This window comes from Aspergillus affinis (assembly GCF_023601865.1).
Source record: "Aspergillus affinis strain CMG 70 chromosome Unknown NODE_118_length_111057_cov_86_474734, whole genome shotgun sequence".
Classification (NCBI taxonomy): domain Eukaryota; kingdom Fungi; phylum Ascomycota; class Eurotiomycetes; order Eurotiales; family Aspergillaceae; genus Aspergillus; species Aspergillus affinis.
In genome coordinates this window covers 27,784-49,676 of record NW_026515899.1, presented here as the reverse complement: position 1 = coordinate 49,676, position 21,893 = coordinate 27,784, and the positions used below count along the sequence as shown (strand labels likewise).

Sequence of the window (21,893 nt, the reverse complement as noted above, 5' to 3'; positions counted from 1 at the left end):
CAAACTCTGGCGGTTGCAACTGCCTCCGCCGTCCCAAACTAGGTACCGGCAGAACGTCGGCCAAATTATGGCGGGAATTCTTTCTTCCCTCCCCCACAATCACGATCACCCCACTCGTCTGCTTTGGGGTCTGCGTGGCTCGAGTTGCGATTTCTGGGGCAGCGCCGTTGAGGGGAGCCTATTATTCAAATATGGCCGTCGTCACCGTGGCTGGGAAAGCCAAGTTCAACATTCCCCGTTCGCCATGGCCTCTCCTACACAGCTTCAGACCTTTGCGACCAAACCGCGTGTCTTTATTCTCAGTGATATTTCCAATGAACCTGACGATGCCGAGTCTTTGGTGCGCTACCTTCTCTACTCCAATCAATTCCAAACGGAGGGATTGGTTGCGTGTACATCCACATGGATGAAGAACAAAGTCTGCCCGCAAGACATGCACAAGATCGTCGATGGCTACGAGAAAGTGGTCGACAATCTCAACGCTCACGCAAATCCCAATGACCCATATCCGACCGCACAGTATTTGAGGTCTTTGATTAAGAAGGGTGCAGAGGTAACTCCTTGCTTTCAGCCAGACACATGGAATATGGTATTCTGACTCATAACTCGCAGACATATGGAATGACAGCAGTGGGCGAAAACATTCCCCTCAGCGAAGGCGGCCAACTCCTCTTGGATCGCATCGAAGCGCCGTCTGAAGATCCCTTGTGGGTTCTGTGCTGGGGTGGAACAAACGTGCTTGCCTCTGTCCTCCTCAAAATCCGAAACACCCACTCCGCCGCCGATGCCGGCAAATTGCGCTCAAAACTGCGCGTCTACACAATCTCGGACCAAGACAACACGGGTGCTTGGATCCGACACAATTTCCCTGATATTTTCTACATCTGCTCCGTCCATGGATGGAACCAGTACGGTATGGCCGCCTGGTGCGGCATCTCCGGCGACGACTGGTACGGTTTCGACCAGGGTGGCCCGGACCCCTCCAAGATCAGCAAGGAATGGATTAAGGAGAATATCCAGATCGGTCCGCTAGGCTCCACATACCCGGATTACATGTTTATCCCTGAAGGCGACACCCCGACATTCCTATACATCATTCAAAACGGTCTCGGCGTGCCGGAACAGCCGGGATACGGATCCTGGGGTGGACGCTACATTGCCACGGATATCAACGGCAGCGGAGTCCCCAATGGTCATTTCAGCGACACAGTTGACGAATTCGTGGGTCTTGATGGTCGAAAGCACAAATCAAACCACGCAACCATCTGGCGTTGGCGCGACGCTTTCCAGACAGACTTTGCTGCTCGGATGCAGTGGTCTCTCTCGCCAGATCTGAGCAAAGCAAACCACCACCCCGTCGTTGAGATTAATGGCAACAAAGGTCTAGAACCGCTTCATTTTGAGTTGGAGGCTGGTACCTCCTTCCAGCTCGATGCTTCCGCGTCGTATGATCCCGACCCCAACGATACTCTCACTTTCAAATGGTACCAGTACCGGGATCCCAGCGCAACACAATGGTCTGTCCACCATGAGGTGGGCGAGTTAGAGATCAAGCCGCTCAACGAGACCAGGAGCAAGGTGGAGGTCAAGATCCCTCCTCCGGAGAAGTGTTGTGTGGAGTTGATCAGTCGGGAGGCGATTGCCAAAGGCCAGCTGTTGCATCTTATCCTCGAAGTAAAGGATAATGGGTCTCCAGCTCTGATCAGCTATCGCCGTGTCATTATCCAAACAACAAATGAGAAGTTGCTTGGTGGTGGTGGCGGCGCTGAGGCTATCGGTGACGTTATGCGAGATATTGTGCAATAAATTCAGTATTCTTTGGGAGGAAAATGGATTTTAAATGAATGAATATCATGAATAGAAGGCTGCCACTTAGAATCATTTAATGCAAAGATTTGTTTTGATCGAGACCCCGTAACTCAATACCTTTGAACTAATATAGGTCCACACAACTACTCACTACCTACTATCGAGTGTAAAAGCCTCGACTCGATAGGAGCTGCGTGGGCGTACACATGACTACGACGCAATGATTACACAACCCGCTACATCACCAATTCCACAAGAGACGCCAGGATATAATGGAGCGGGAGAATTTTACAGCGTCTGGAGGCGCGATCGGCAAGCTGTAGGTGTGTGGCGAGTTGCTTTAGTTGTGTTTGATTTTAGATTTGCATACTACATACGTTCGTGGGATTACGGCGAACGGACACAAGATTATGCTTTATTCGGCAAGAAACCTGCATAGCTTAGCATTCCAATAAATAGTACTCATCAGATTGATTGATATATAGTATGAAATGATTAACCAGACCTGCATTTCACCCCACTACCTGAGGGCTAAAGCAAGTAGAGCAATACATGATAGTGATTCTTTGAATGATCATCCGAGCCATCACCAAAAAACCAGGTGAAACTGCAGCAAATTGTCATATTCGAGTTGAATATCTCGTTCAGGAGGTATAGGTGGCCTACACAGAACACGCTCGAATTCAAGTATGACCGGGGGACTTTGAACGAAGGGCGGATTGGCTCCTGTGTTCACCACGGTGGTGGAGACCAACACAGGCCGAAAACTCGGCACCAACGCCTGAGGTCTGGTATTTGGATAAGTCTGAGCTTGGGGCACGAATTTTTTTGAACTTGCTTGAAAACAAGAAAGCAATCCCTCACCAGCTCGGTGCGAAGCCTGTCTCGCATGACGGTCCAACTGGAAATATCTGGCATGATTTGTCTCCTAATCTGTCTCCAATTCAGCAGAGCGGTGATGCGAACATTGTCAGAGAGCTGTCAGCGGGCCAAATTAGCCCGGCTGAATCCCGAAAAGCGGATTGGACTGTGGCACCAATCTAGTCCCTTCAAGTGGCCTCGGTAGCTGAAGAAGTAGGTCCTGGTGGTAGAGATGGAGCGCAGGTTGTTCCCTCCGAACTGCGAAATTTTACCTCTGAACTCGCATTTGTTGCCATTTGCTCGGTCAGCTTGATGATCTATTCATTCCTGCTTGGAGATGTGACTGAATCAATCTTAATTTAAAAAGGCCTTGGATATCTCAAACAGCGAGCTGCCATGGCTAGTAGGCTCATATACTATGGCAAACGGTCTTACGCTGGTCGTGTCGGGATCTCTCGTGGACCTTGCGCCTCCAAAACCGCTCATGGTTGGTGCCTTTGCGTGGCTGACAGGTTGGCACACAATTGGGTTCTTTTCCATTTAACCTTCACGGGCGGTGTTGTTATTTATCGTTCGTGCGATGCAGGTGTTGGCTATTGGTGTTCTCGTGTCCGGGTCGATGAGCCTAATAGGGAGACTCTACAAGCCAGGAATTCGCAAGAATCGGGTGTTTTCTGTCATGGCAGCCGCGGCCCCCTTTGGATATTGGCTAGGTCCTATACAAGGAGGTGCAACGAATGAGCTCAGATGGATATTCGGCACGAATCCTGTTATTACTGCTGTCTGTTGCGGTATCACGTACCTTTCTATACCTTCACTTCGTCTAGTAGCCGATACAGTGGGTATTGAGGCACCGAGCCTTCGTCAATTTGATTTCCTGGGCGCTAGTGTCGCAGTCACTAGTTGCGTCCTCCTTCTTTTCGGTCTCACCCAAGGCTCAGTCACAAAGGGGGCGCCATATACCTACTCCATGGTGATTGTGGGACTAATACTGCTGGTCGCATTTTTTGTCATTGAGAGTAAGGTTCAAGGGCCGCTTATTCCAACCAGACTTTGGAAGACGAAAGGTTTTACACCCCTGATGATAGCCTATTTTCTGGGCTTTGGTTACTACAGCGGTTCTTGGCAATTCTATGCTGTGCAATTCTGGCTCCGAATTCAGCAAGTCAGTCCGATGAGCGCAGCACTGTACCTGCTGCCGAATGCTATAGTTGGGCCTTTAGCTACTTGGGTTGTGGCTCGTACCTTGCATATTTTTCCCGGGCATTACATCTACGTGGCTTCAACGTTCGCTTATGCCCTCGGACTTGTCTTCTTTCTGCCTCAAACTCCAGGAACCTCATATTGGGCTCTATAAAAGCCAGGAGTGGCCTTGGTGACGTTCGGACTTGACCTCGCATTTGCGACCGCTTCGATCTTTATCACGAGTAATGTTGCAAGGTCTTATCAGGGGAGTGCTGGAAGCCTGTTGATGATGATGCAGAACCTCTCAGCGGCAATAATGACCATTGTTGTAGATGCAATTGGTACAAAGGTTGATATGGGACTCAATGGGGATATTGGCCTCGTGGGTCTGCGTGCTATTTGGTGGTTTGGCTTGGCCGGGGCAATGGTAGCGGCATTCATTACCATCATCTGAGTCAGAATTCCCAAGGAGGTGGAAAAAGAACATTTGACCTAGAAAGTTCCATGGCAGCGGTCGACGATATTGGTCTCTGGGAAAAGATAGCAAGTGTGAGGAGTGCATGTAACTGATTACGAAAACAGCGATACTCTCCGGTCTGTCGAGTGCCTGAGGCCAGAGAAGTTGACATTGTTTCTTTCGATAATTACGTTGCTACGTGCTATCGTATGCTTTCTCCATCATGTCTAGAATAAAGTAATATTTATTTCGTGGGAACATCACGAAGAAACCCAAGTCTTGATCTTTATAAAAATTTTCAGGCCGAGTCAATTCTCGAGAGTCACATCGTGTGCTGTCTTGACATTGTCCCTGAAAGCCTCGTTGCTCTCTCGTGGCTGCTACCATTCGGTATACCTCCTCCACAGTTAAATCAAGCAGTCCACGAACTATGCTGCGGCGGGAACATCGAAAGGATTAATTGATGAATTGCTTTGTATGGTTTTTCAGTGGCAAAGGGAAATGCTGTATATCCGTCTTTTGATCTCCGCAGCAATCCCCATGATGGTACCCCGGGAGTTGTTGGACGCTTACAAGGTGAGCAAGCCAACACGACTGTGGGTAGCCAATATGTCCCTGCCAAAGTCCTATGGGCAGATAAAGAAATAGAGCCATGTCCAAACCCTCTAGGTTGGTGGTGTAGTCAGTGGGATAAAAGTTGAGAGCACAGGATCATATATAGCTATGGCGGCATGTAGTGCCCACAGCCTCGCAATATCGTTGTCCGTGCCAACCTGTGCTAGTCCCTGACCCAGCACTATCCGTACCACACCCAAGGCACATTCCAGCACCGACTGGCTTCTGGATAATATCTCTCAGGCGATTAAGGATGACAAATTCCACCTGCAGCTTGATGCCGTACACGCATGGTTTGAATGCTCCTTGCAATTGAAACAAATTGGCGGATTGAATGCCGAGAAGCGTTATATCAAGCGAAATTATCAGTATATTGACGTATATGAGCTGCCACAAGACAGCGTTTTGCTCGGTCGTTTGCGCCCTATTGCTGACACCGCGAATGCCAGGTGGCGTAGAGCAGGAACGCTCAAGGAGTGGTAAGCGTTGACCCAGGCACTTTCGTGTCTGGAGTATATAAAGTATGCTGAGAGTGGTTTCTTGGAGGAAGAAGACAACAAGCTGAGCACGGTCCCAAATAAGATTGATGGATATGAGCTTTGGGTTTATCGTCGTTGATTGCTATGTAGGAGAGGTCACATAAGTAGGTGTCTGTCACTGTGTCTTTTTGTTAGAGTAGAATACTCACAGCTATAGTACCGATGATGATGGTCGGTATGGTAAATGCAATTGAATTGAATATTAGAACATGTTTGATAAGCCTTAGTGTTTTTGCAGTACACCTAAGCAGATGTAGTCGCGAGTATAGGACCCAACTTTGCGGGACTACCATAATCATCCACGTCAGGTAGATCATGATTATAGATGGTAACACATCTGTCCATATACCAAAGTCCGCCAGTATGATGAACAGAGGCTGTAAAATAACAGCCCACGAGATGAGTGCGCATGACCAGAAGTACAACCCGCGACAGCGCTTGAAGATCAGGAACAATGATACGTTGATGTCAACTCCAATGTACCATGAAATGCCTGTAAAAGCGGCAATCATCATAGACAGGGGCAGATCTTCCTTGATATCGCTCATATTCGGAATTATTTGTGTTGTATCTCGGGTATTGCCGATTTCAAATTTATATTAATTACTAAGCTCTAGGATGTTTGTAGAGAGAAGTCATTTTTCAAAATCTGAAAATGTGGAAACTAGGCGCGGGCGCGTAGCATAGCTATTTCTAGATAAATCTGCCTTATTACCTAGAATAGATGATGCAAGGGTTTCATTGTTTCCAGTCCATTTACAGATGCCGCTTATGAGGTTGCATATGTTCACTGGTTTGCAGGGTCACATTTGGTGGCTGCTTACCTGTCTTGTCTGCCCACATAAAATATCCGATAGAACCTGCGCAATCCTGGATGCCATATGCAGCACCGACACTTTATATCTTGCTAGATCAACAACACAATTTTGTGGCCCTGACCTGAGAATTGGGGAGATAGGATACTTCGCCTCTCTGTTCTGTGAGAAGAATCTGGGTATTATCAAATTAAGTTTTACCTTACGTATGGAATTGGTTCGTATGACGAAAATGAAACATCAGAGAGAAGGATTATATACGAGATGGGGAGATATAATTATTGTTTTTTATGTAGTTAATATACATTCTTGAGGAAATATGCGCAAGCTTCATCAACAGCTCAGGTGTGGCACAATTTACAAATGGAGATAGTATAAAAACTATCAACCTGTTGTAATCAATCACTAGTCTTTCAAGGAAACAAAAGCTCTTTTCTGTTAGAATTTGTCTCTAATTCTCAAAGGTATTGGTTCCCTAGCTGCTTAAATCGTTCAATTTGGATACATACAATAGTTGCCAAATTATGTGGTAAACTATATGATATATCACTATCACAGTGATAGGTGAATGATTGAAATTCTTAACCTCCAAAACTGCCATCATTTTGGAGGACTCATGGAATGTAGAGTGTTGTGCTGCTTGTTTCCTGATTAGGTACAGTACCTCTGTCATCTAACAAATTCATCAACGGCAAACGAGACTTGAATGGACTTCGTCAGACCCAATCAGTGTGCTCATAAGTATTTTGCCAAGTGGTGGCACCAAGTAATAAGACTAAGGATAATCTCGAGCATTTTGTGCGACGCCCCTCTCATGCCACATCAGCGTTTCTTTGTTGGGAGCATTCCAGTCCTCAGTAGCGGAAGTTTCATGTTGGAGGTATAGTTTACTTAGCGATGAAAACATAAAAGAGGCACGAGGAGCTCTCAAGTGCCCCTGAATCTCTGCAAAGATTCTTGACTTGATCTCGTGGCCTTTTATATCGAACAATACCTGGTCCGATACTTTCAAATTCCAAAGAATCCATACTTTACCACCAGCCAAGCCCACGCAGTTCAAAAGCAAAATGATGGAGTCCACCCATACAGCCCAAGACGTCATCCTCGCCCTCAATCTAGCCCCTCATCCAGAGAAGGGCTACTACATCGAGACATTCCGCGATCGGAACGCATCATCCGAGGACCGCTCATGGAGCACCTATATCTACTACCTCCTGGAGGGCGATTCTGGCCCTTCGCATTGGCACCGTGTGCTCGACGCTGTTGAAGTCTGGCATTACTATACTGGCGCACCCTTGCGGCTCTCGCTATCCTGGGATGATGGAAATCCCGTCCGCGACCTGGTCCTGGGCCCGGATCTGTGGAAAAGTCAGAGGCCACAGATCGTGATCGAGCGGGGAGAATGGCAGCATGCACAATCGTTGGGAGACTGGACGCTTGTTGGATGCTCTGTGACACCGGGTTTTGAGTTCAAGGGCTTTGAGATGGCCAATCCAGGCTGGGAGCCAAACGGTGCGGTGGGAAGAGTGTGATTGTTGGAGGCATCGTTTTCAATCGATTTTCTGTGCGTACGCTACTTCTTGAATCGACATTTGAAAGTGGAAAGGGAGACGATGGCGACACTGGCGATTCAAATTTTGAGATTTACATGTACAACTTGGAGGTGGCAATTGCGAATTCTTGGGAATAACAGGAAGCTATTCATCATATTCATTGGTCCCAGCATCTGATGGAATTCTAGATGGCTGTGGAGCGCGTAGACAATGTAATTGAAGTAAAATATTGCAGGAACCTTCCTGGTCAAACGGCACTTTGCAGACCTGTGCTAGATTAGTCAGGGCATTACAGACTGCATTGAATGACCTCACTGGGTATCCTGCATGGATGTTTCCTTCTTGCGGCCGGGATACGGGGGCTTGATGTAACCCTACGGTCGTGTCGGGCTGAAAGTCTACTAACAACCTTGAAGCACCTGCATCATGGCACAAACAACCCGAATCTACTCTTATGCCCCGGTCTATTATGTCACTCCGTCAATATGTGACAGAAATTCTGTACCGATGTCTCACTTCAAGGAGTGAACCACTGGAATGGTCGTTCTTCTTTTCTATCTTTGGTCCTTCTATAAAGGGTAGAAGTGTATTTGAAGAGAAATAAATGCCAAGTAGTGGGTACCAAGGCAGATCCAAAACTAAATGCTCCTTGGAACTTGCCTGATAGTATATGGTCTGCTTTAACAATAAAACTATAGGACATGTGATATCTGATACATGATAGATAAATATCATATAACAAGTAGGTATAGAGCTTCTTCCTGTTTGGATATAAAGTTGTATATTACAAACTACCGCCCGGTTGTTATGAGTACTGAATCTCCTGGTAATTCATGCCTCGTGTCCTGAGCCCCGGCAGGTTTCTCATACACAGGAGCTGTGTCCAGTTCCCGTGCATCATATGAGCCTGGTATTCCCATTAGAGGATCTGCTCCAACAGGATATTTGCTCTTGTGTTTTCGACGGAAGAAAGCCAACAATCGGATTACTGCGATGGCACCCACAGCAACGCCAACACCAATGCCCGCTTTCCCACCTGTGGAAAGACCTAACGATGATTCATATTCTAACGATTGAGTTGGACTTGACGCTATACTGGGATTGGTCTTGGTTGATGTAAATGTTGCCTGGGAGTGTGTACTTGTTTGTGTGGAGATAGATGTGGATAGAGTGCTTGTCAGAGGCGCGGAGATGTAAATTTCTCTCGGGACAGACATCTCATCTTCTGTTCCGCAACAATCGGTCGTTGTGCCACAGCACCACTTTTCTGAATAATCCGTACCATCGCAGGGGGTCATTTGTGTGTTCTCGGATCCTAGATCACCATCCTAAATGCAATGATGTTTCTTAGCTTCTTTTACCCTTTCAACGCTGAGAACGAGGCTCAATCCTTATGAGGTCCGGGCGAGTATATCGACATACCGCAAATATTTTGAAACAGCCTACGTCAGGCCAAGAGGATAACGAGCACGTGTCGTGCCAATATGATGCCGAGGAGTTTGTGGATTGATCTCCTGCGACCTTGCAGAGGCCATTTGTTAAACAATCATTGGATTGAGCGCAGCACATGCACAAGTAATCCTCCACGCCGTTGCGCTTCTTCGCGTTATGGTTTGGGGAACTACGTCCATTGGGTCTATAGCAGATTCATTAGACGAGGATGATGAGATGAGCTGAAGGGTTGCCAAGAGGAAAGAGAGGTGTTTCATCGTCCTTAGTTGAACAACGTGGTTTTGAACATGAATATGCGACAGAAAAACAAAGAGCGAGCGTCAAGGCTTCGAGAGAAAAGTGCGAAGACCAAATCGATGGCGCAAGGCAGGGCTGAAAGCAGGGGGCGAGGGTCTGACCAGGTTGCATATTGGCAAATTTCGGATATGCATGCCAAGACTGTATGATTTCTTTTTATCTTTTCTGTGTGGCAGCTGTCGTGTCTCTCAAGAAACTATGTCTCTATATTTTATCGTTGAGTTCAGATCCTCAATGCGGACTCTTGGATAAGTTGGTTGCAGATAGACGAAGTCGGCGTTGGTACGGAGATTTGGTTGTAGACCGGAATATTGGAATCTTGTGGAAATGGGTTACTATAAAGCTTGTTTTCAGAGGATTGGATTACGATTCAGCAATAAAATATGATCTAAACCAGTCTAGATCGAAGATAATCCGATTAAGTATACTACGTTTTCAATATGTTTTTCGGTTTTATTATATCTTTAAATTTAGAACATTTAGAGTATTATCTAGCAGTTTTCATAGAGTATTCTCTGTCTAAAACCTCTTCTAGCTATTGATATGTGAGGCTGGAATAAATATCACATACCCTATGGTTTGATTTCTAAAACAAACTATATACTATCAAACAACATGCAAATTGCAATTTCTTGCAGACCTAGATTAACTTTCGAGGGCTTTTATCAAGCTTCTTAGAATATCTAGATTTTAATAGCAATGATGAATTTTGGGTTTAATTTACATTAATACAGTTTCTAGAGAAACTTGAGAGACATTGGCTGTATTTGCGGTTGTGCCTCCGTGGTCCATATGTTCTTTGCTCAACAAGCTTTGCTAATACGACCGTGTATATATCCGATTATGTTGCATAGGCATTCAAGCCTCTAGTAAATCTTGCGCAGGCATCCAAGTTACTTCAATTGGTTCATGTTTTCCGCTGCGAATCTTCTTATCCTTGGACCATAGCTGGAAGGACAGATCGGCAGGCCCAACCACGATCTTCACCTCGAACGCAACCCGCCAAAAGTGAGGTTTAATGCTGTACCAGTGACGATTCTTGAGCTTCTTGTCAACTTCTTCAGTGGAAATATCAAGATCGCAGACTTTCTGTATACCATTTTCCCTCACGCTGCGTGGTAGACTGTCAGGGGGGAGGGTCGACATGACGATTTGTAACTTCCGCTGATCATTCTCTTGACCCGGGTCTACCTTGAGCTGAAAGTCTCTCGTCAGACCTGCATGTGGGATGGGGGAGCCCTGTATGACCATCAGTCCTGGATGAGATGGAGCGGCGAACATTGCCATGGGAAAGATGGAAGTCTTGCCTGAACCACAAGCCAGTCGATTTGATCCACAGCGAACATGTTGTTATCCCGAGGGTCCAGACGCACTGGCTCCCCAACGTGTTCGTTCGGGTCATATAGTTTGTCGCACGTGATGCCGTAACTGACGGGAGCGCATCTCGACCCAAACGTGACCACTCCGCGTTTTATCTGCTGGATGCGATCCAGAACGAGACCATGGACCACTACAAGTTGTCTGTCAAACGGGGGTGCGGGGCTGGCATCAGTACACCGGACGTGTATAGGACGGTCTGTTTCCGCTCACTTACGGCTCATCCGCTACAAGAATTTGCATGTCTTCGGCATTCGGACGTTTGTTGACGGCGGAACTGCCGAATTTCTCTTCTAAACGCTGTCTTACATATGGGGAGCTGCCAAACCCCCCGGAGAGAACAAGGTACTTCTACCCCGGGATCGACTGTTAGCGGCTGGATATTAATACTGGTTAGAGGCACACACTATTTTGTCTCCTGGGTACTTGGAGTGCGTTTGGCGAATATGCCCGTCCAGGAGAGCGCACATTTTATCTATCATTAAGTCAAAGCAGTCCTGAATATGGTCCCTGAAATTTTGTCAGCAACGGACAATCTACAGGCGTTAATAACAAGATTCAGGCCAATAGTTACCATGCAATCCACATTTTCCCATTATAAATCTCTGCTTCTGGGAAGTCCAACGCAGATTCCAATTTTGGAACATCCAGCATCAGCCACGGCGTGAGTATAGAATCGGTACCAAAGGAACATTTCATCCTTTGGAAGAAACCTGAAATCATCATCCATGCCACATCGCTCGGCGAGAGCTTTAAATAGTCGCGAACCTTGTTCAATCTTTGGGATATGAGATGGTGGATATTTCTGTCGATGAAGACAGAGCCGATTGGTTGTCCTAGTATATTGTTAGCCCAAGCTACTCCAAACACTGCATATGTACAAGATGTTTAATACCTTCAACGTGACCCAGTTGTTCCAGCCTAGTTGGTTCACCTCGATCTGATATAAGCTTTAGGACATTCACGTCCTAGATCTCAAATTAGAATACGGCGACAAAAACGTGCTTTTGGGCGAAACAACCGTGGTCCCTCCGCCTGCATCACAGACAAGAATCGTATCGTCAACCTAGCAAAAGATGTGTTAATTCCGACACACGAGAAATAATCACCTGGTTCATGATCACGCACCAAATAATGTTCATTTCCGGCATATACTGCTGCTGCCTCCGCCTCGGTGAGACCTATATAAGCGCGATGGCGCGGTGTTTTTGTGTTGATCACGCGCTCAAGTATCTCCCGAGTTTCCTGCACCATGCGCACATCCTTCCACGTGGTCGGCACGCTGAAGGAAAATTCGACTTGTCGCGAGCCAAAATGAGGTATTGTGTTATTGAAGAGGGAGACGGTGTGCTGGTAGATGCATAGGATAAAGTCCTGGAACCAGCGCTGGGCCTCCTGTCTAGTAGAACCCCCCCGAAACTCATCGTGATCCTGAGGTGCCAGGTGTAGCTTGAAGAACTCCTTGATATCGGATCCCTTCGCTTCGGGATCACACTTAAATCCCCAATTCTGAAGGAGACCGGATTCCGAACAGTATTCCAGGGAAGTCGGCACTTTGTTTGCCAGCTCGCTGAGCAGCGTTCCCGGCCAACGCTGTATGGTCTTCGGCGAGGACCATTCGGGACCACAGGAGTACGCGACACCTGGTCGTTGTCAGCTCTGAGAGTCCCTGTGTGGCGCCAGAGCCTTGCGTGTGTACCCGTAAAGGTCATGCCAAAGTCAATTCCTACCACAATATCCGGGGTCCAGCACTCTGGGAAGCCCGATACAACTTCTTTATCGCTCATGATCGCGGCTCCTGAGGGGGGACCAGGTTCTGACCTGACAAGGCTCCGAGTTGACTGCCTCGAGAAAGCTCTGAGCGGGGGAACGCGCTCTGTATTTTAATGGTCACCCTAGACTGCGCCACTGTTTCCCCCTAGACAAGGATGCCAGAAACGCACGTATTCTTACGAGTCAGTCCGCCGAGACGCCAACTCACTCAGCTCGATAGACTCAGTGAATTAAATAAACCCCGGCTTTTAGCGCCGCTGCTCGAATCTGGTCTTTCGTAAACACATAAATACACCGGCCGGTCCGGGCATGAACTCGGTGTGGGTCCTCTGACTTCGAGCGTCGCGACTCGTGCCTTTTTAAAAACTCCTTCGGCAATGTCAGAACAAACTCAACCGACTGGGCAGGAAGCAGCACAATCTCAACAAGATAATAATGACGCAGCCCGAGCGACAGCTTTGACTCTCAATGTAACTACTCCCACTATTACTCCTACCGACACCAATCCTGCGAATACCAGTACTGTGAACATCAGTACTGTGAACACCAGTTCTAGCGCTGCGGGCAACAATCCCTCCAACGACGGTGTTACCCAGCCAACTCGGCCTTCGTCCTCGATTTCTGAGTCTGGCAGTGTTTCAACATCTACAACTAGCCCCTTGAGTTCTCCATCCTTCACCCACTCAACTACGTCGGGCCTGCAGGGGTCTTTGATTCCCACCTCTAGCAGCGCCGCAAGCACCCCCGATACGAACCATGCAAGTAGCAGTATAAGCGAAGGTGGTCTTGCAGGGGCAATCGTAGGCTCTATAGCCGGGACATTTCTTCTTACGCTCCTAGGCACTATTTTGTTCCTTCGTCGCAGGCGAAACAACAAGTCCCACACAGAGGCGAAGGGAGGAAGGACGACGACCTCCGGCCCCGTGAAAGGACTGGGACAAATCTACACTCAACCGACTTACTCATCACTTCCTTCCGCGAAGAAAGTAGCACCGCCTGCTCAGTCGGTCTCGGTTGGGGCGCAATATTTGGACCTATCGTCTTATGTCCCACAGCCGGCAGATGACGGCACGACGGCCTCGCGCATCCAAACCCTCTTCGACAAGGCCAGTCTTCACATCGACAATTACTATTCCACAGACTCTCCCAGACTTCGTTTGTCACAAGGAGGAGTATCCCCCTTGAGCATTGATCACTATGAGTCCGCCTTCTTGCCCGCCCCGCTGGCCGTCATCCTCTCGAAACCACGAGCCGGAAGAGCCGTCCTGACACATGTCCTGGTGCGAGCCCTTCTGCAGGGGATCCAACCCGGACAACATACCGAGTGCCTGCTCCCGACGCCATACGCGTCTGGTCTGTCAGTAAATACGAATAACGGTAATCGGCGCCCTCTCCGGTTGCACCTTATTTAAACTAGACTAAAATGCGTTTTCTTACCTAGATGAAAACCGCCCCGTGTTCGCCTGGCGCATGCTCACAGCATATCTCCACAGGACAGAACGTCCAGCTCAAAACTCACCGGAATTGGCTCCCCCAGAGGACGTGATCGAATCCCTCGCCGAAAGATTCTCGACCACGTTTGCCTCGTACGGCGGCTCGCAGTTCTCCGATTCGGGCCGCCTGGCGCACCTGACTAGCGTGTTCCGAGCAGCGTCCGACCTGGGAGTTTGGCTGTTCTCTCATCCGTGTACCTTTGATTTCCGGTGGGATATAGATTCAATTCCTTTGGGCCATGTGATTATTTTTCCGGCGGTAGTTAAGGTGTCTGATGAGTTTGGTCTGCGGTTGTCGGCACCTCAGATGTTAGTAGAGAGAACGGTGGCACGGGTTTGATAGTATATGTTTGACGATGGATTAATGGGTTTGCTTATCACTTGGCATACTCCGCTCCATGAGTTATTGAATATCTGGAGATGGTTGAAGTGTTCATGCATGATGATCAACGGAAAAGAGAACTATTTCTGGTGCGATGTTGTGCAATTCATGATTTGATGTAAAGGAGGAAATAGGAAAGTAAAGGGTATATGCCAAAAGAAACACCGAACGCATCAGATCAGAGGTAGAGAACATTAAGTTTTCCCTTTCGCTTTCGGTGTAGGCGACATGTAAATGGAGGACCGCTTGGTTTCAGTAACCGGATTTCGCGAGCGCCGCCACGCCAGTAAATCGTGCATCTCGCCATTCACAGCACCAGCATTGACGGGATTTTTCTCCTCAGGCTTTCTCATAGCTGAGCCTGGTGTCTCGGCACCCATCCCCACGATCTTCTCATGCGGTCTTTCAACAAGGAACCCCTTTCCCCCTCCACCCGGAGGAGCGACAATATCTCCCCGAGCGGGCCCATCAAGAGGGATATTATTGTCTCTAGTCTCCAGTGAAACACTCGGCGGAACCCCAGCCTCCAGCTCAAATCTCCTCGGCGGCAGCTGCTGCGACACATTCACCCGCCGCAAATCACTCAACACCGGGATCAAGTCTTGATAACACTGCAGTAACAGAATCAACTTGTGAATCACTTGCTGGCTATCTCGATACTTCCACCGCAGCTGGCTCCCCAGACTCAGTTTTCCCCCGCGCACCTCCTGCTCGATGCGCGTCGGCTCCAGCAGCACGGCGACTTCGTAGATTGCCTCTGCGGTGTCGGCTATCGTCCGGTCGATCTTGTCCGCCTCGTCGGTGTTTAAGCTCGGGTCGTGGAGTCGTCGCAGACGCCGGACTTCTTCGAGTTCTGTGCGGATGCGGTTTGTGGTTCTGAGGTGCTGGGCGGCTTGTTCGGTGGCGGAGGAGGACGAGTTCGGCTCTTGCAAGGCGGCAGTTGATGGGGAGGTGAGTATGGAGTCTGGCTGGGAGGATGTTTCGGATTGGCTTGCGCTTGAGCGGTGGGGAGAAAAGAAACGGGCGCGGTGTTTTGATGGTCCCATTTCTCGGTGGTTTTGATCTGGTCGGACGATAACCAACTCGTCTGAAGTATCGGATATAGGGTACACATCAACTAAGGGAGACGGAGAAGGGATTGTTGTTAGCACGCGGGATACCTCTACAGGGATCTAGATCCTTGTCCAAGCAGCGCCTGCGATGGTGTATTATGCTCGCAAGGTTCCCCTCACTTTTACCCTTTCGGTCTTAGATAGTGCTCTTCGGGTGAACAGGGATCGCGTCCGATTTTCAGCCTGACGGCGCAGAGATAGAACCCTATGCCACATGGGGAGTGTTGCGATGGAACCGTGTATTTGGGAGGTCCACTCCTGTTCCTTCCCATCGGCCTGTCCCTTCGTGGGCCCTGATTATCAGTGTCCACAGACTATTCTTTGTTAGTCTCGGTGAGTTTACGTATTCCTTCCGCCTTTGGGGTCTGTTTATATTCATGCTCTGTTGCATCTTAATGGTTCAGCCGAAGCCCTATACACAGGTATGTTTGAACAGGTCCTGTGAGAAGACACTGCCAATAACCCCAGAATCTCTTTCAGCCTCGAGCCCGTAATAACCGACAATTACAGCAGCTAACACACGCCACCCATAGACTAGAGATCACGTATTCTTGGCGGAGGTAGCGGTCTTCTCCGGCGGCTGTCTTGTTGTTTGCCCCTCCCCTTTTTCATTGGAAGTTTGGACGTTCCTCACATTCCCGTTGCACTTTCGTGTCCAAGATCCCGCGATCCAAAGGGGAATCATCTATCATGAAGTACTTGTCCTTCTTCCTTATACTTATCCCGCTTTTGTCGCCTTCCTCGGCCGATGACCACTGTTTTACACCCGATAGAAAGAGTTACGACCCCCACTGGAAGAAATGCGACGGTATTAAAGCGTGCTGTGCAGGGAAGAGTGATTGTCTCGGAAATGGCCTTTGTGAAGACACCCAAGGATACTACTATCGCGGGCTGTGCTCGGAAAATTCCTGGTCGGACTGTTTGGAGGTTTGTACGGTATGTCATTATTTTCATAGAGTCCTTTTCTTTATGATATAAATGAAAGCAGTCTAATAAGAACTATGGTTACCAGACCGGTAAAGCAAACAGCAGCTACTCATACCTGACACCCTGCGATGACACTGATGAGCCTGAAACATGGTGCTGCGGTACAAGCAGGAGTTGCTGTGGAACGGAATCTGAGGTGACTCTCAAAATCAACTTCCATATGTCTAAAACCGCAACAAGTACAATCTCTTTATCTACATTGGATAATTTTTCCCTACCATCGGAGGTAGTAACCATGTCAACGCAAGCCGAGACGTCGCAAACCCAGACGGCGCAAACTGAGTCGTCATACACCGAGCCGACGCAAACTGAGTCGTCACACACCGAGACGGCGCAAACTGAGACGTCGCAAAAAGCCGAGTCATCGTCAAGTCTCTCTACGGGTGAAAAAGCGGGCGTTGGCGTTGGCGCTGCCGTGGGTGGTATCGCGATAATCGGACTTTTAGGGTTTTTTCTTCGTCGGCAACGTAGAAGGAAAATTCCTGATGGAGCGGCACCTCGGGTGGAACTGGCAAGACCAAAATAAGACCGATTCACACGGCCCCTCTATGTGGGAAACCAGCTAGGGTCTACCTTATGATACAGTTGATACTCTTAATAATTGTAATATTCTATTTGATGGCCATGGGCCCAACGGAGTAACAATATTATTATTATTATTATTGTTATCTATTTAAAGAGTAATCAGAGTACGATTCTAACGGTTTTCATGGTGCATCTTCTGTCCAAACTCTTTTTTAATTGTTGATCTGCGAGGCTGGCTTCGAAAGCTGTTTCAGCTGGCTGTCTCCATGTTTGAAACCTTAGATTTTACCAGATTTATAGCGAAGGGGACTCCGGTGAAGATAGGAGAGAGCAATCAAATCTCAAGACTGGAGAATATAATGAATAGTCATTCTGCTTGTTAATATTCTTTGTTGCGGAATTATATAAGGCTAACCTAATTAGTTAGCTATAATAACAGATTATGAAACGTTGAGCTGAAGAGTCTTCCTCGCCTAATTCTCTCTATGCAGGTTTCTAAGAATAAGTTTTATCTAGAAACTGACTAATTCCTCCAATAGATAAGAGTAGTTACCTAGGTCCTATTCATACACTTTCTGGTTGAAGTATAGAGAAATCTCCGACTTCACTGTGCACGTATTCGAAATAGTCTGGAGTGCCACCAGTCCGTATTTCAATTGCTACCTCCCATATAATAATTCCGATCCCAATAGAAGTATATCGTTCGATACTGTATAACTAGCGAATTACGGTTGTATTTAGAATATATCGCAAATGGCTTTTCCACATCTGCAACTCGGGCATTTCCCCATATTTGAGCCAGGGAGTATACATATGTACGTAGGCGCCTAGGCTTCGCGCTGCAGCTAAGCCAACTAAATAAGACAAAGCAAAGACACAAAATGCATTCCGTTATTTAGTTGATGGAAGCAAGGAATTGCCTGATCCCTGCTTGGCTATGCTTACCCTTCAAGGGGCATATAACTTGTGGCTGGACTGATTGAAGGAAGGCTGTAGACAATCAACACGAGTGAACATAAATGAAGAACCTGACCATATATTCCACTACTAATTCAATGGGTCCCAGGACATGCAGGTATAGAATGAAACGAAAGGGCAGATCAGGCAGCAAAACAAGCTGCAACGCAAACACCGGGACCAGGCTGCAGAGAAATCTCACTAGCATTTACTCGCAGAACCCGTACAGAGGCGTTGAGAATAAACGGACAACACTGGCTAGAGAATAGTCTTAACCGGAGATCACAATAGACACAGAGAACCTATAAATCTGGAAGAGGCTGGCAACTGGATCCTATAGCAGCAACAGCTACTAAGGGCCTAGCTAGCCGATACTTCCAGATGAAGGTAGGACATGAAGCTATCGGATCATGTCTACAGCGCATAAAATCTCGGGAAAGAGCGACCTGCCAAAACTGCCAAGCTCCTAGGAAGACAGTCTCTCAAATACTAGTCAGCTGCCGGCAATGGCGACGGCAACGAGAGGTGCTATACATAGCTCTAGATAGAGCGGGAATAGCAAGGCCTTCTGTACATGAAAACCACCCGGAAAGCAGGCTCTTTGGGGAGCCTAAAGCTACTAAAGCCCTACTGGACTTTTTAGCTAATACAGACGTGGCCCTTCCCGGAGGTCAATACCAGAAGGATCAACACAGAGCAGAGAGAGACAATTAATGGGGCCTAGAAGCCCTAGAGGAAGCTGAACGAGCTGGAGAAGGCTAACAGGAAGGGTAGCCTGGACACGTCTAGGCTATACCCTTCCTGCTAAAATCCCAAGGAGAGCAAGCACGCTCAAAAGCCCTGCGCGAGAAGGCGGTATGGGGCGAGGAAAAGGAACAGCATGTATTTAAAACGAGGGGATAGCCCTAGGAACTGATAGGGCCCTGAGGCCTAGCCTCAGGGCCGACTGCACACGGTCTGTCATAACCCCAGTAGCTCGGCATGGACAATAAACTTGATTGAATAATAATAATAATATGCTCCTGTCAGTTACGGCATCATGTGCGACAAACTCTATGACCCGAACAAACACGTTGGGGAACCGGTGCGCCTAGATCTTCGCGATAAAAATATGTTCGCCGTGAATCAAATCGACTGGCTTGTAATCCAGGCAAGAATTTAACTCATCCCATGTCAAACACTTAATGTTCCATTTTATTCAGGACTGATTATTTATACAGGGCTCCCCGATTCTACATACGGGTTTCACGAGGGAATTCCAGCTAAAGGTAGATCCAGGTCAAGAGAACCAGCACTGGAAGTTACAGATCGTCATGTCAACCTCCCCTCCTGCTAGTCTCCCACGTAACATGAGAGAAAAGGGTGTCCAGAAAGTCTGCAATCTTGATATTTTCACGGAGGACGTCGACAAGAAGCTCAAGAATCGTCACTGGTACAGCATAATGTGACGAACTGACCAAGAACCACTATATAGAGCGATGCGCGTACGAAGTCGTTGACTTGGTATTCTGGTCTTTTTAGTAGCTCAGTCGGTAACCGTCCCACAGACCTACTAAACGGTCTTGGCGGGTAGAAGCGCACCTACCCCCTGCCAAGCCCGTGACACATAAAACCTAACTTTTGGCGGATTGAGTTTGAGGTAGGGGTCGGCACGAATACACAGATCTCCACGAATATTCGTATTCGCAGGCCCGATATTCGTACGAATATTCGTACGAATATTGCCCCACTCCCAATATGAATTACCACCCAATAAGAGAAGGCTTATCACGTGCGTTTGTTTATTCAATGTGGCAGAAATATGTGGGTCTACCGAGAAGCGATTATTCAACTAAGGAATAGGATCGTTTTCAACTGAATGAAGGTCTTGATTCTTTCTAACTACACGATAAAGAAGCCAATATTTATGCAGTCTCAGGGCTTCAGGATCGTCATAAAATGAGCGGAATTGCATGATTGATATCGTCATAAATCAATACGGTTGCATGATCGGTCCGGTCAAGCAAGGCGATGATATAAGCGGATTAGTCATCTCACGCGGCCACATTCAAGTCGCGTCCGAATCTGACCTGTTCATTTCTGTGGCAGCGGGAGATGACTAATCCGCTTATATAATCGCCTTGCTTGACCGAACCGATCATGCAACCGTATTGATTTATGACGATATCAATCATGCAATTCCGCTCATTTATGACGATCTTGAAGCCCCTGAAATTGCATAAATATCGGCTTCTTTATCGTGTAGTTAGAAAGGATTAAGACCTTCATTCATTTGAATATGATCATATAACTCGGTCGAATAATCACTTCTTCGGTAGACCCACATATTTCTGTCACAAAAATATAGCCCCAGAATGGTATAGAGACTCATGTAGAGCCACAACATTCTTGTGGGACGCGCCGGTCAGTCGCGAGAGCCATTCCTTTTTATCAACTTTCACCTCCTTCAAAAAGTGTTCTGCAAACGTGTTGTCTTTCCGGTGAACCACAAATCCTTGACCGGCAAGATTTAATTTATAGATCCTTTGATATTGCTGCCATGGATCAGCTGCTTTTTTGTGCGCCAACTCCGTCTCATTAGCGGCCGACTTTTGAAGTTTTCCATGGCTGACTCTCTCGTTGGACTCTAACCCTCTCTTAAGAGAATTGGACGATATGCCGATGTTGGTTCTCCGGAAAGTAGAAATTCTTTTATCCTGGGTTGGGTCCATCGTGATCCTTGGTCGTGTGGTGGTTTTCTTTGTGGCGAGGAGGCTGTTCATCTTCTCTATATAGGCTCGACCCCCCTGGAGCCGCGTGGCTACATAATCTCACTAATGTTATTTATAGCTACCTACAAACTCTAAATAATTCTAACTTGGCACCACGGTTTCTGGAAGAGGGAGCTTATAAAGGAGTCTGGATACCATCGTGGTTAAGTAATATGCACGTCGTTCAAGAACAAAATGATGCCCTTCATAGTATTCGCGTCACTTGCCCTGGCCCACTCCTGGGTAGAATAACTTGCAGAGGTCTCACTAAATGGAAGTCTGGGGAAGCCAGGTTACGCTCGAGGAAATGGTCTATTCCACTGTTCTTTAATCTTCAAACATTGACTGATCTGCTCCAGTCCTACGCACCTCCCTTGCGTTTGAGGACACCACTATGATCAATCTGCTTCCCTCGGCTACCGACTCGCAGCTGGATAGTGATTTGATATGCCCTCCTACCAAATGAAAGCCAAATCAGACGACAGAGAGTTCTATACTACAGGCTAATCAGGGAGATCGTGTCATTTTACGCGTACCAAGAGAACGGCCATGTCACGCGTCCATGGGTCCCTCCAGGAAAGCCTTCTCCATGCCAAGTATACGTATATAGCACTTCCCCCCATCTGAGGATGACACCTTGCTTGAGATACACAAGGTGTGGAATCATGATGGAGCCTTGGGGGGACGGACGCGGGTCACTGCTGGGCCTCTTCAATTTTGACGATGGGCATTGCTTCCAGGTCAATGACAGCCTTGTTTCAAAACAGCGACAGGCCCTGCTCGGCCATTCTCCCGACCCAATACAGGGAAGCGACCTCTGATGTGGTAATATCATTTGGATCCCAGCAAACATCGCCCCTGGGTTACTCACACTGTATTTGGTTTGGGACTGGCCCACCGCCCATGATGGGGAAAGAATTAAACAAGAAATCTATACGACCTGTCTCAACATAC

The 21,893-nt window shown here is 47.7% G+C and overlaps 5 protein-coding genes across 5 annotated transcripts; 3 read left to right on the top strand and 2 right to left on the bottom strand.

The window, feature by feature from the left end:
* Positions 1–244: 244 nt before the first annotated feature.
* KD926_000859 (uncharacterized protein) lies at positions 245–1,806 on the top strand (the record flags this gene model as incomplete). The annotated part of the gene is made up of 2 exons (XM_053104682.1): positions 245–553; positions 613–1,806. 2 exons carry the CDS (start codon positions 245–247, stop codon positions 1,804–1,806), a joined length of 1,503 nt encoding a protein of 500 aa, XP_052952054.1.
* A 5,542-nt stretch (positions 1,807–7,348) lies between these two features.
* KD926_000858 (cupin domain-containing protein) lies at positions 7,349–7,813 on the top strand (the record flags this gene model as incomplete). Its single annotated transcript, XM_053104681.1, has 1 exon — positions 7,349–7,813. One exon carries the CDS (start codon positions 7,349–7,351, stop codon positions 7,811–7,813), a length of 465 nt encoding a protein of 154 aa, XP_052952053.1.
* A 2,628-nt stretch (positions 7,814–10,441) lies between these two features.
* On the bottom strand, positions 10,442–12,747 carry KD926_000857 (Hsp70 family protein; the record flags this gene model as incomplete). The annotated part of the gene is made up of 8 exons (XM_053104680.1): positions 10,442–10,800; positions 10,863–11,125; positions 11,178–11,311; positions 11,368–11,470; positions 11,535–11,796; positions 11,856–11,928; positions 12,089–12,603; positions 12,660–12,747. 8 exons carry the CDS (start codon positions 12,745–12,747, stop codon positions 10,442–10,444), a joined length of 1,797 nt encoding a protein of 598 aa, XP_052952052.1.
* A 363-nt stretch (positions 12,748–13,110) lies between these two features.
* Positions 13,111–14,566, top strand: KD926_000856 (uncharacterized protein; the record flags this gene model as incomplete). The annotated part of the gene is made up of 2 exons (XM_053104679.1): positions 13,111–14,110; positions 14,175–14,566. 2 exons carry the CDS (start codon positions 13,111–13,113, stop codon positions 14,564–14,566), a joined length of 1,392 nt encoding a protein of 463 aa, XP_052952051.1.
* Positions 14,567–14,802: 236 nt separating this feature from the next.
* Positions 14,803–15,654, bottom strand: KD926_000855 (uncharacterized protein; the record flags this gene model as incomplete). The annotated part of the gene is made up of 1 exon (XM_053104678.1): positions 14,803–15,654. The coding sequence occupies one exon, from the start codon at positions 15,652–15,654 to the stop codon at positions 14,803–14,805; it is 852 nt and encodes a 283-aa protein (XP_052952050.1).
* Positions 15,655–21,893: the final 6,239 nt, after the last annotated feature.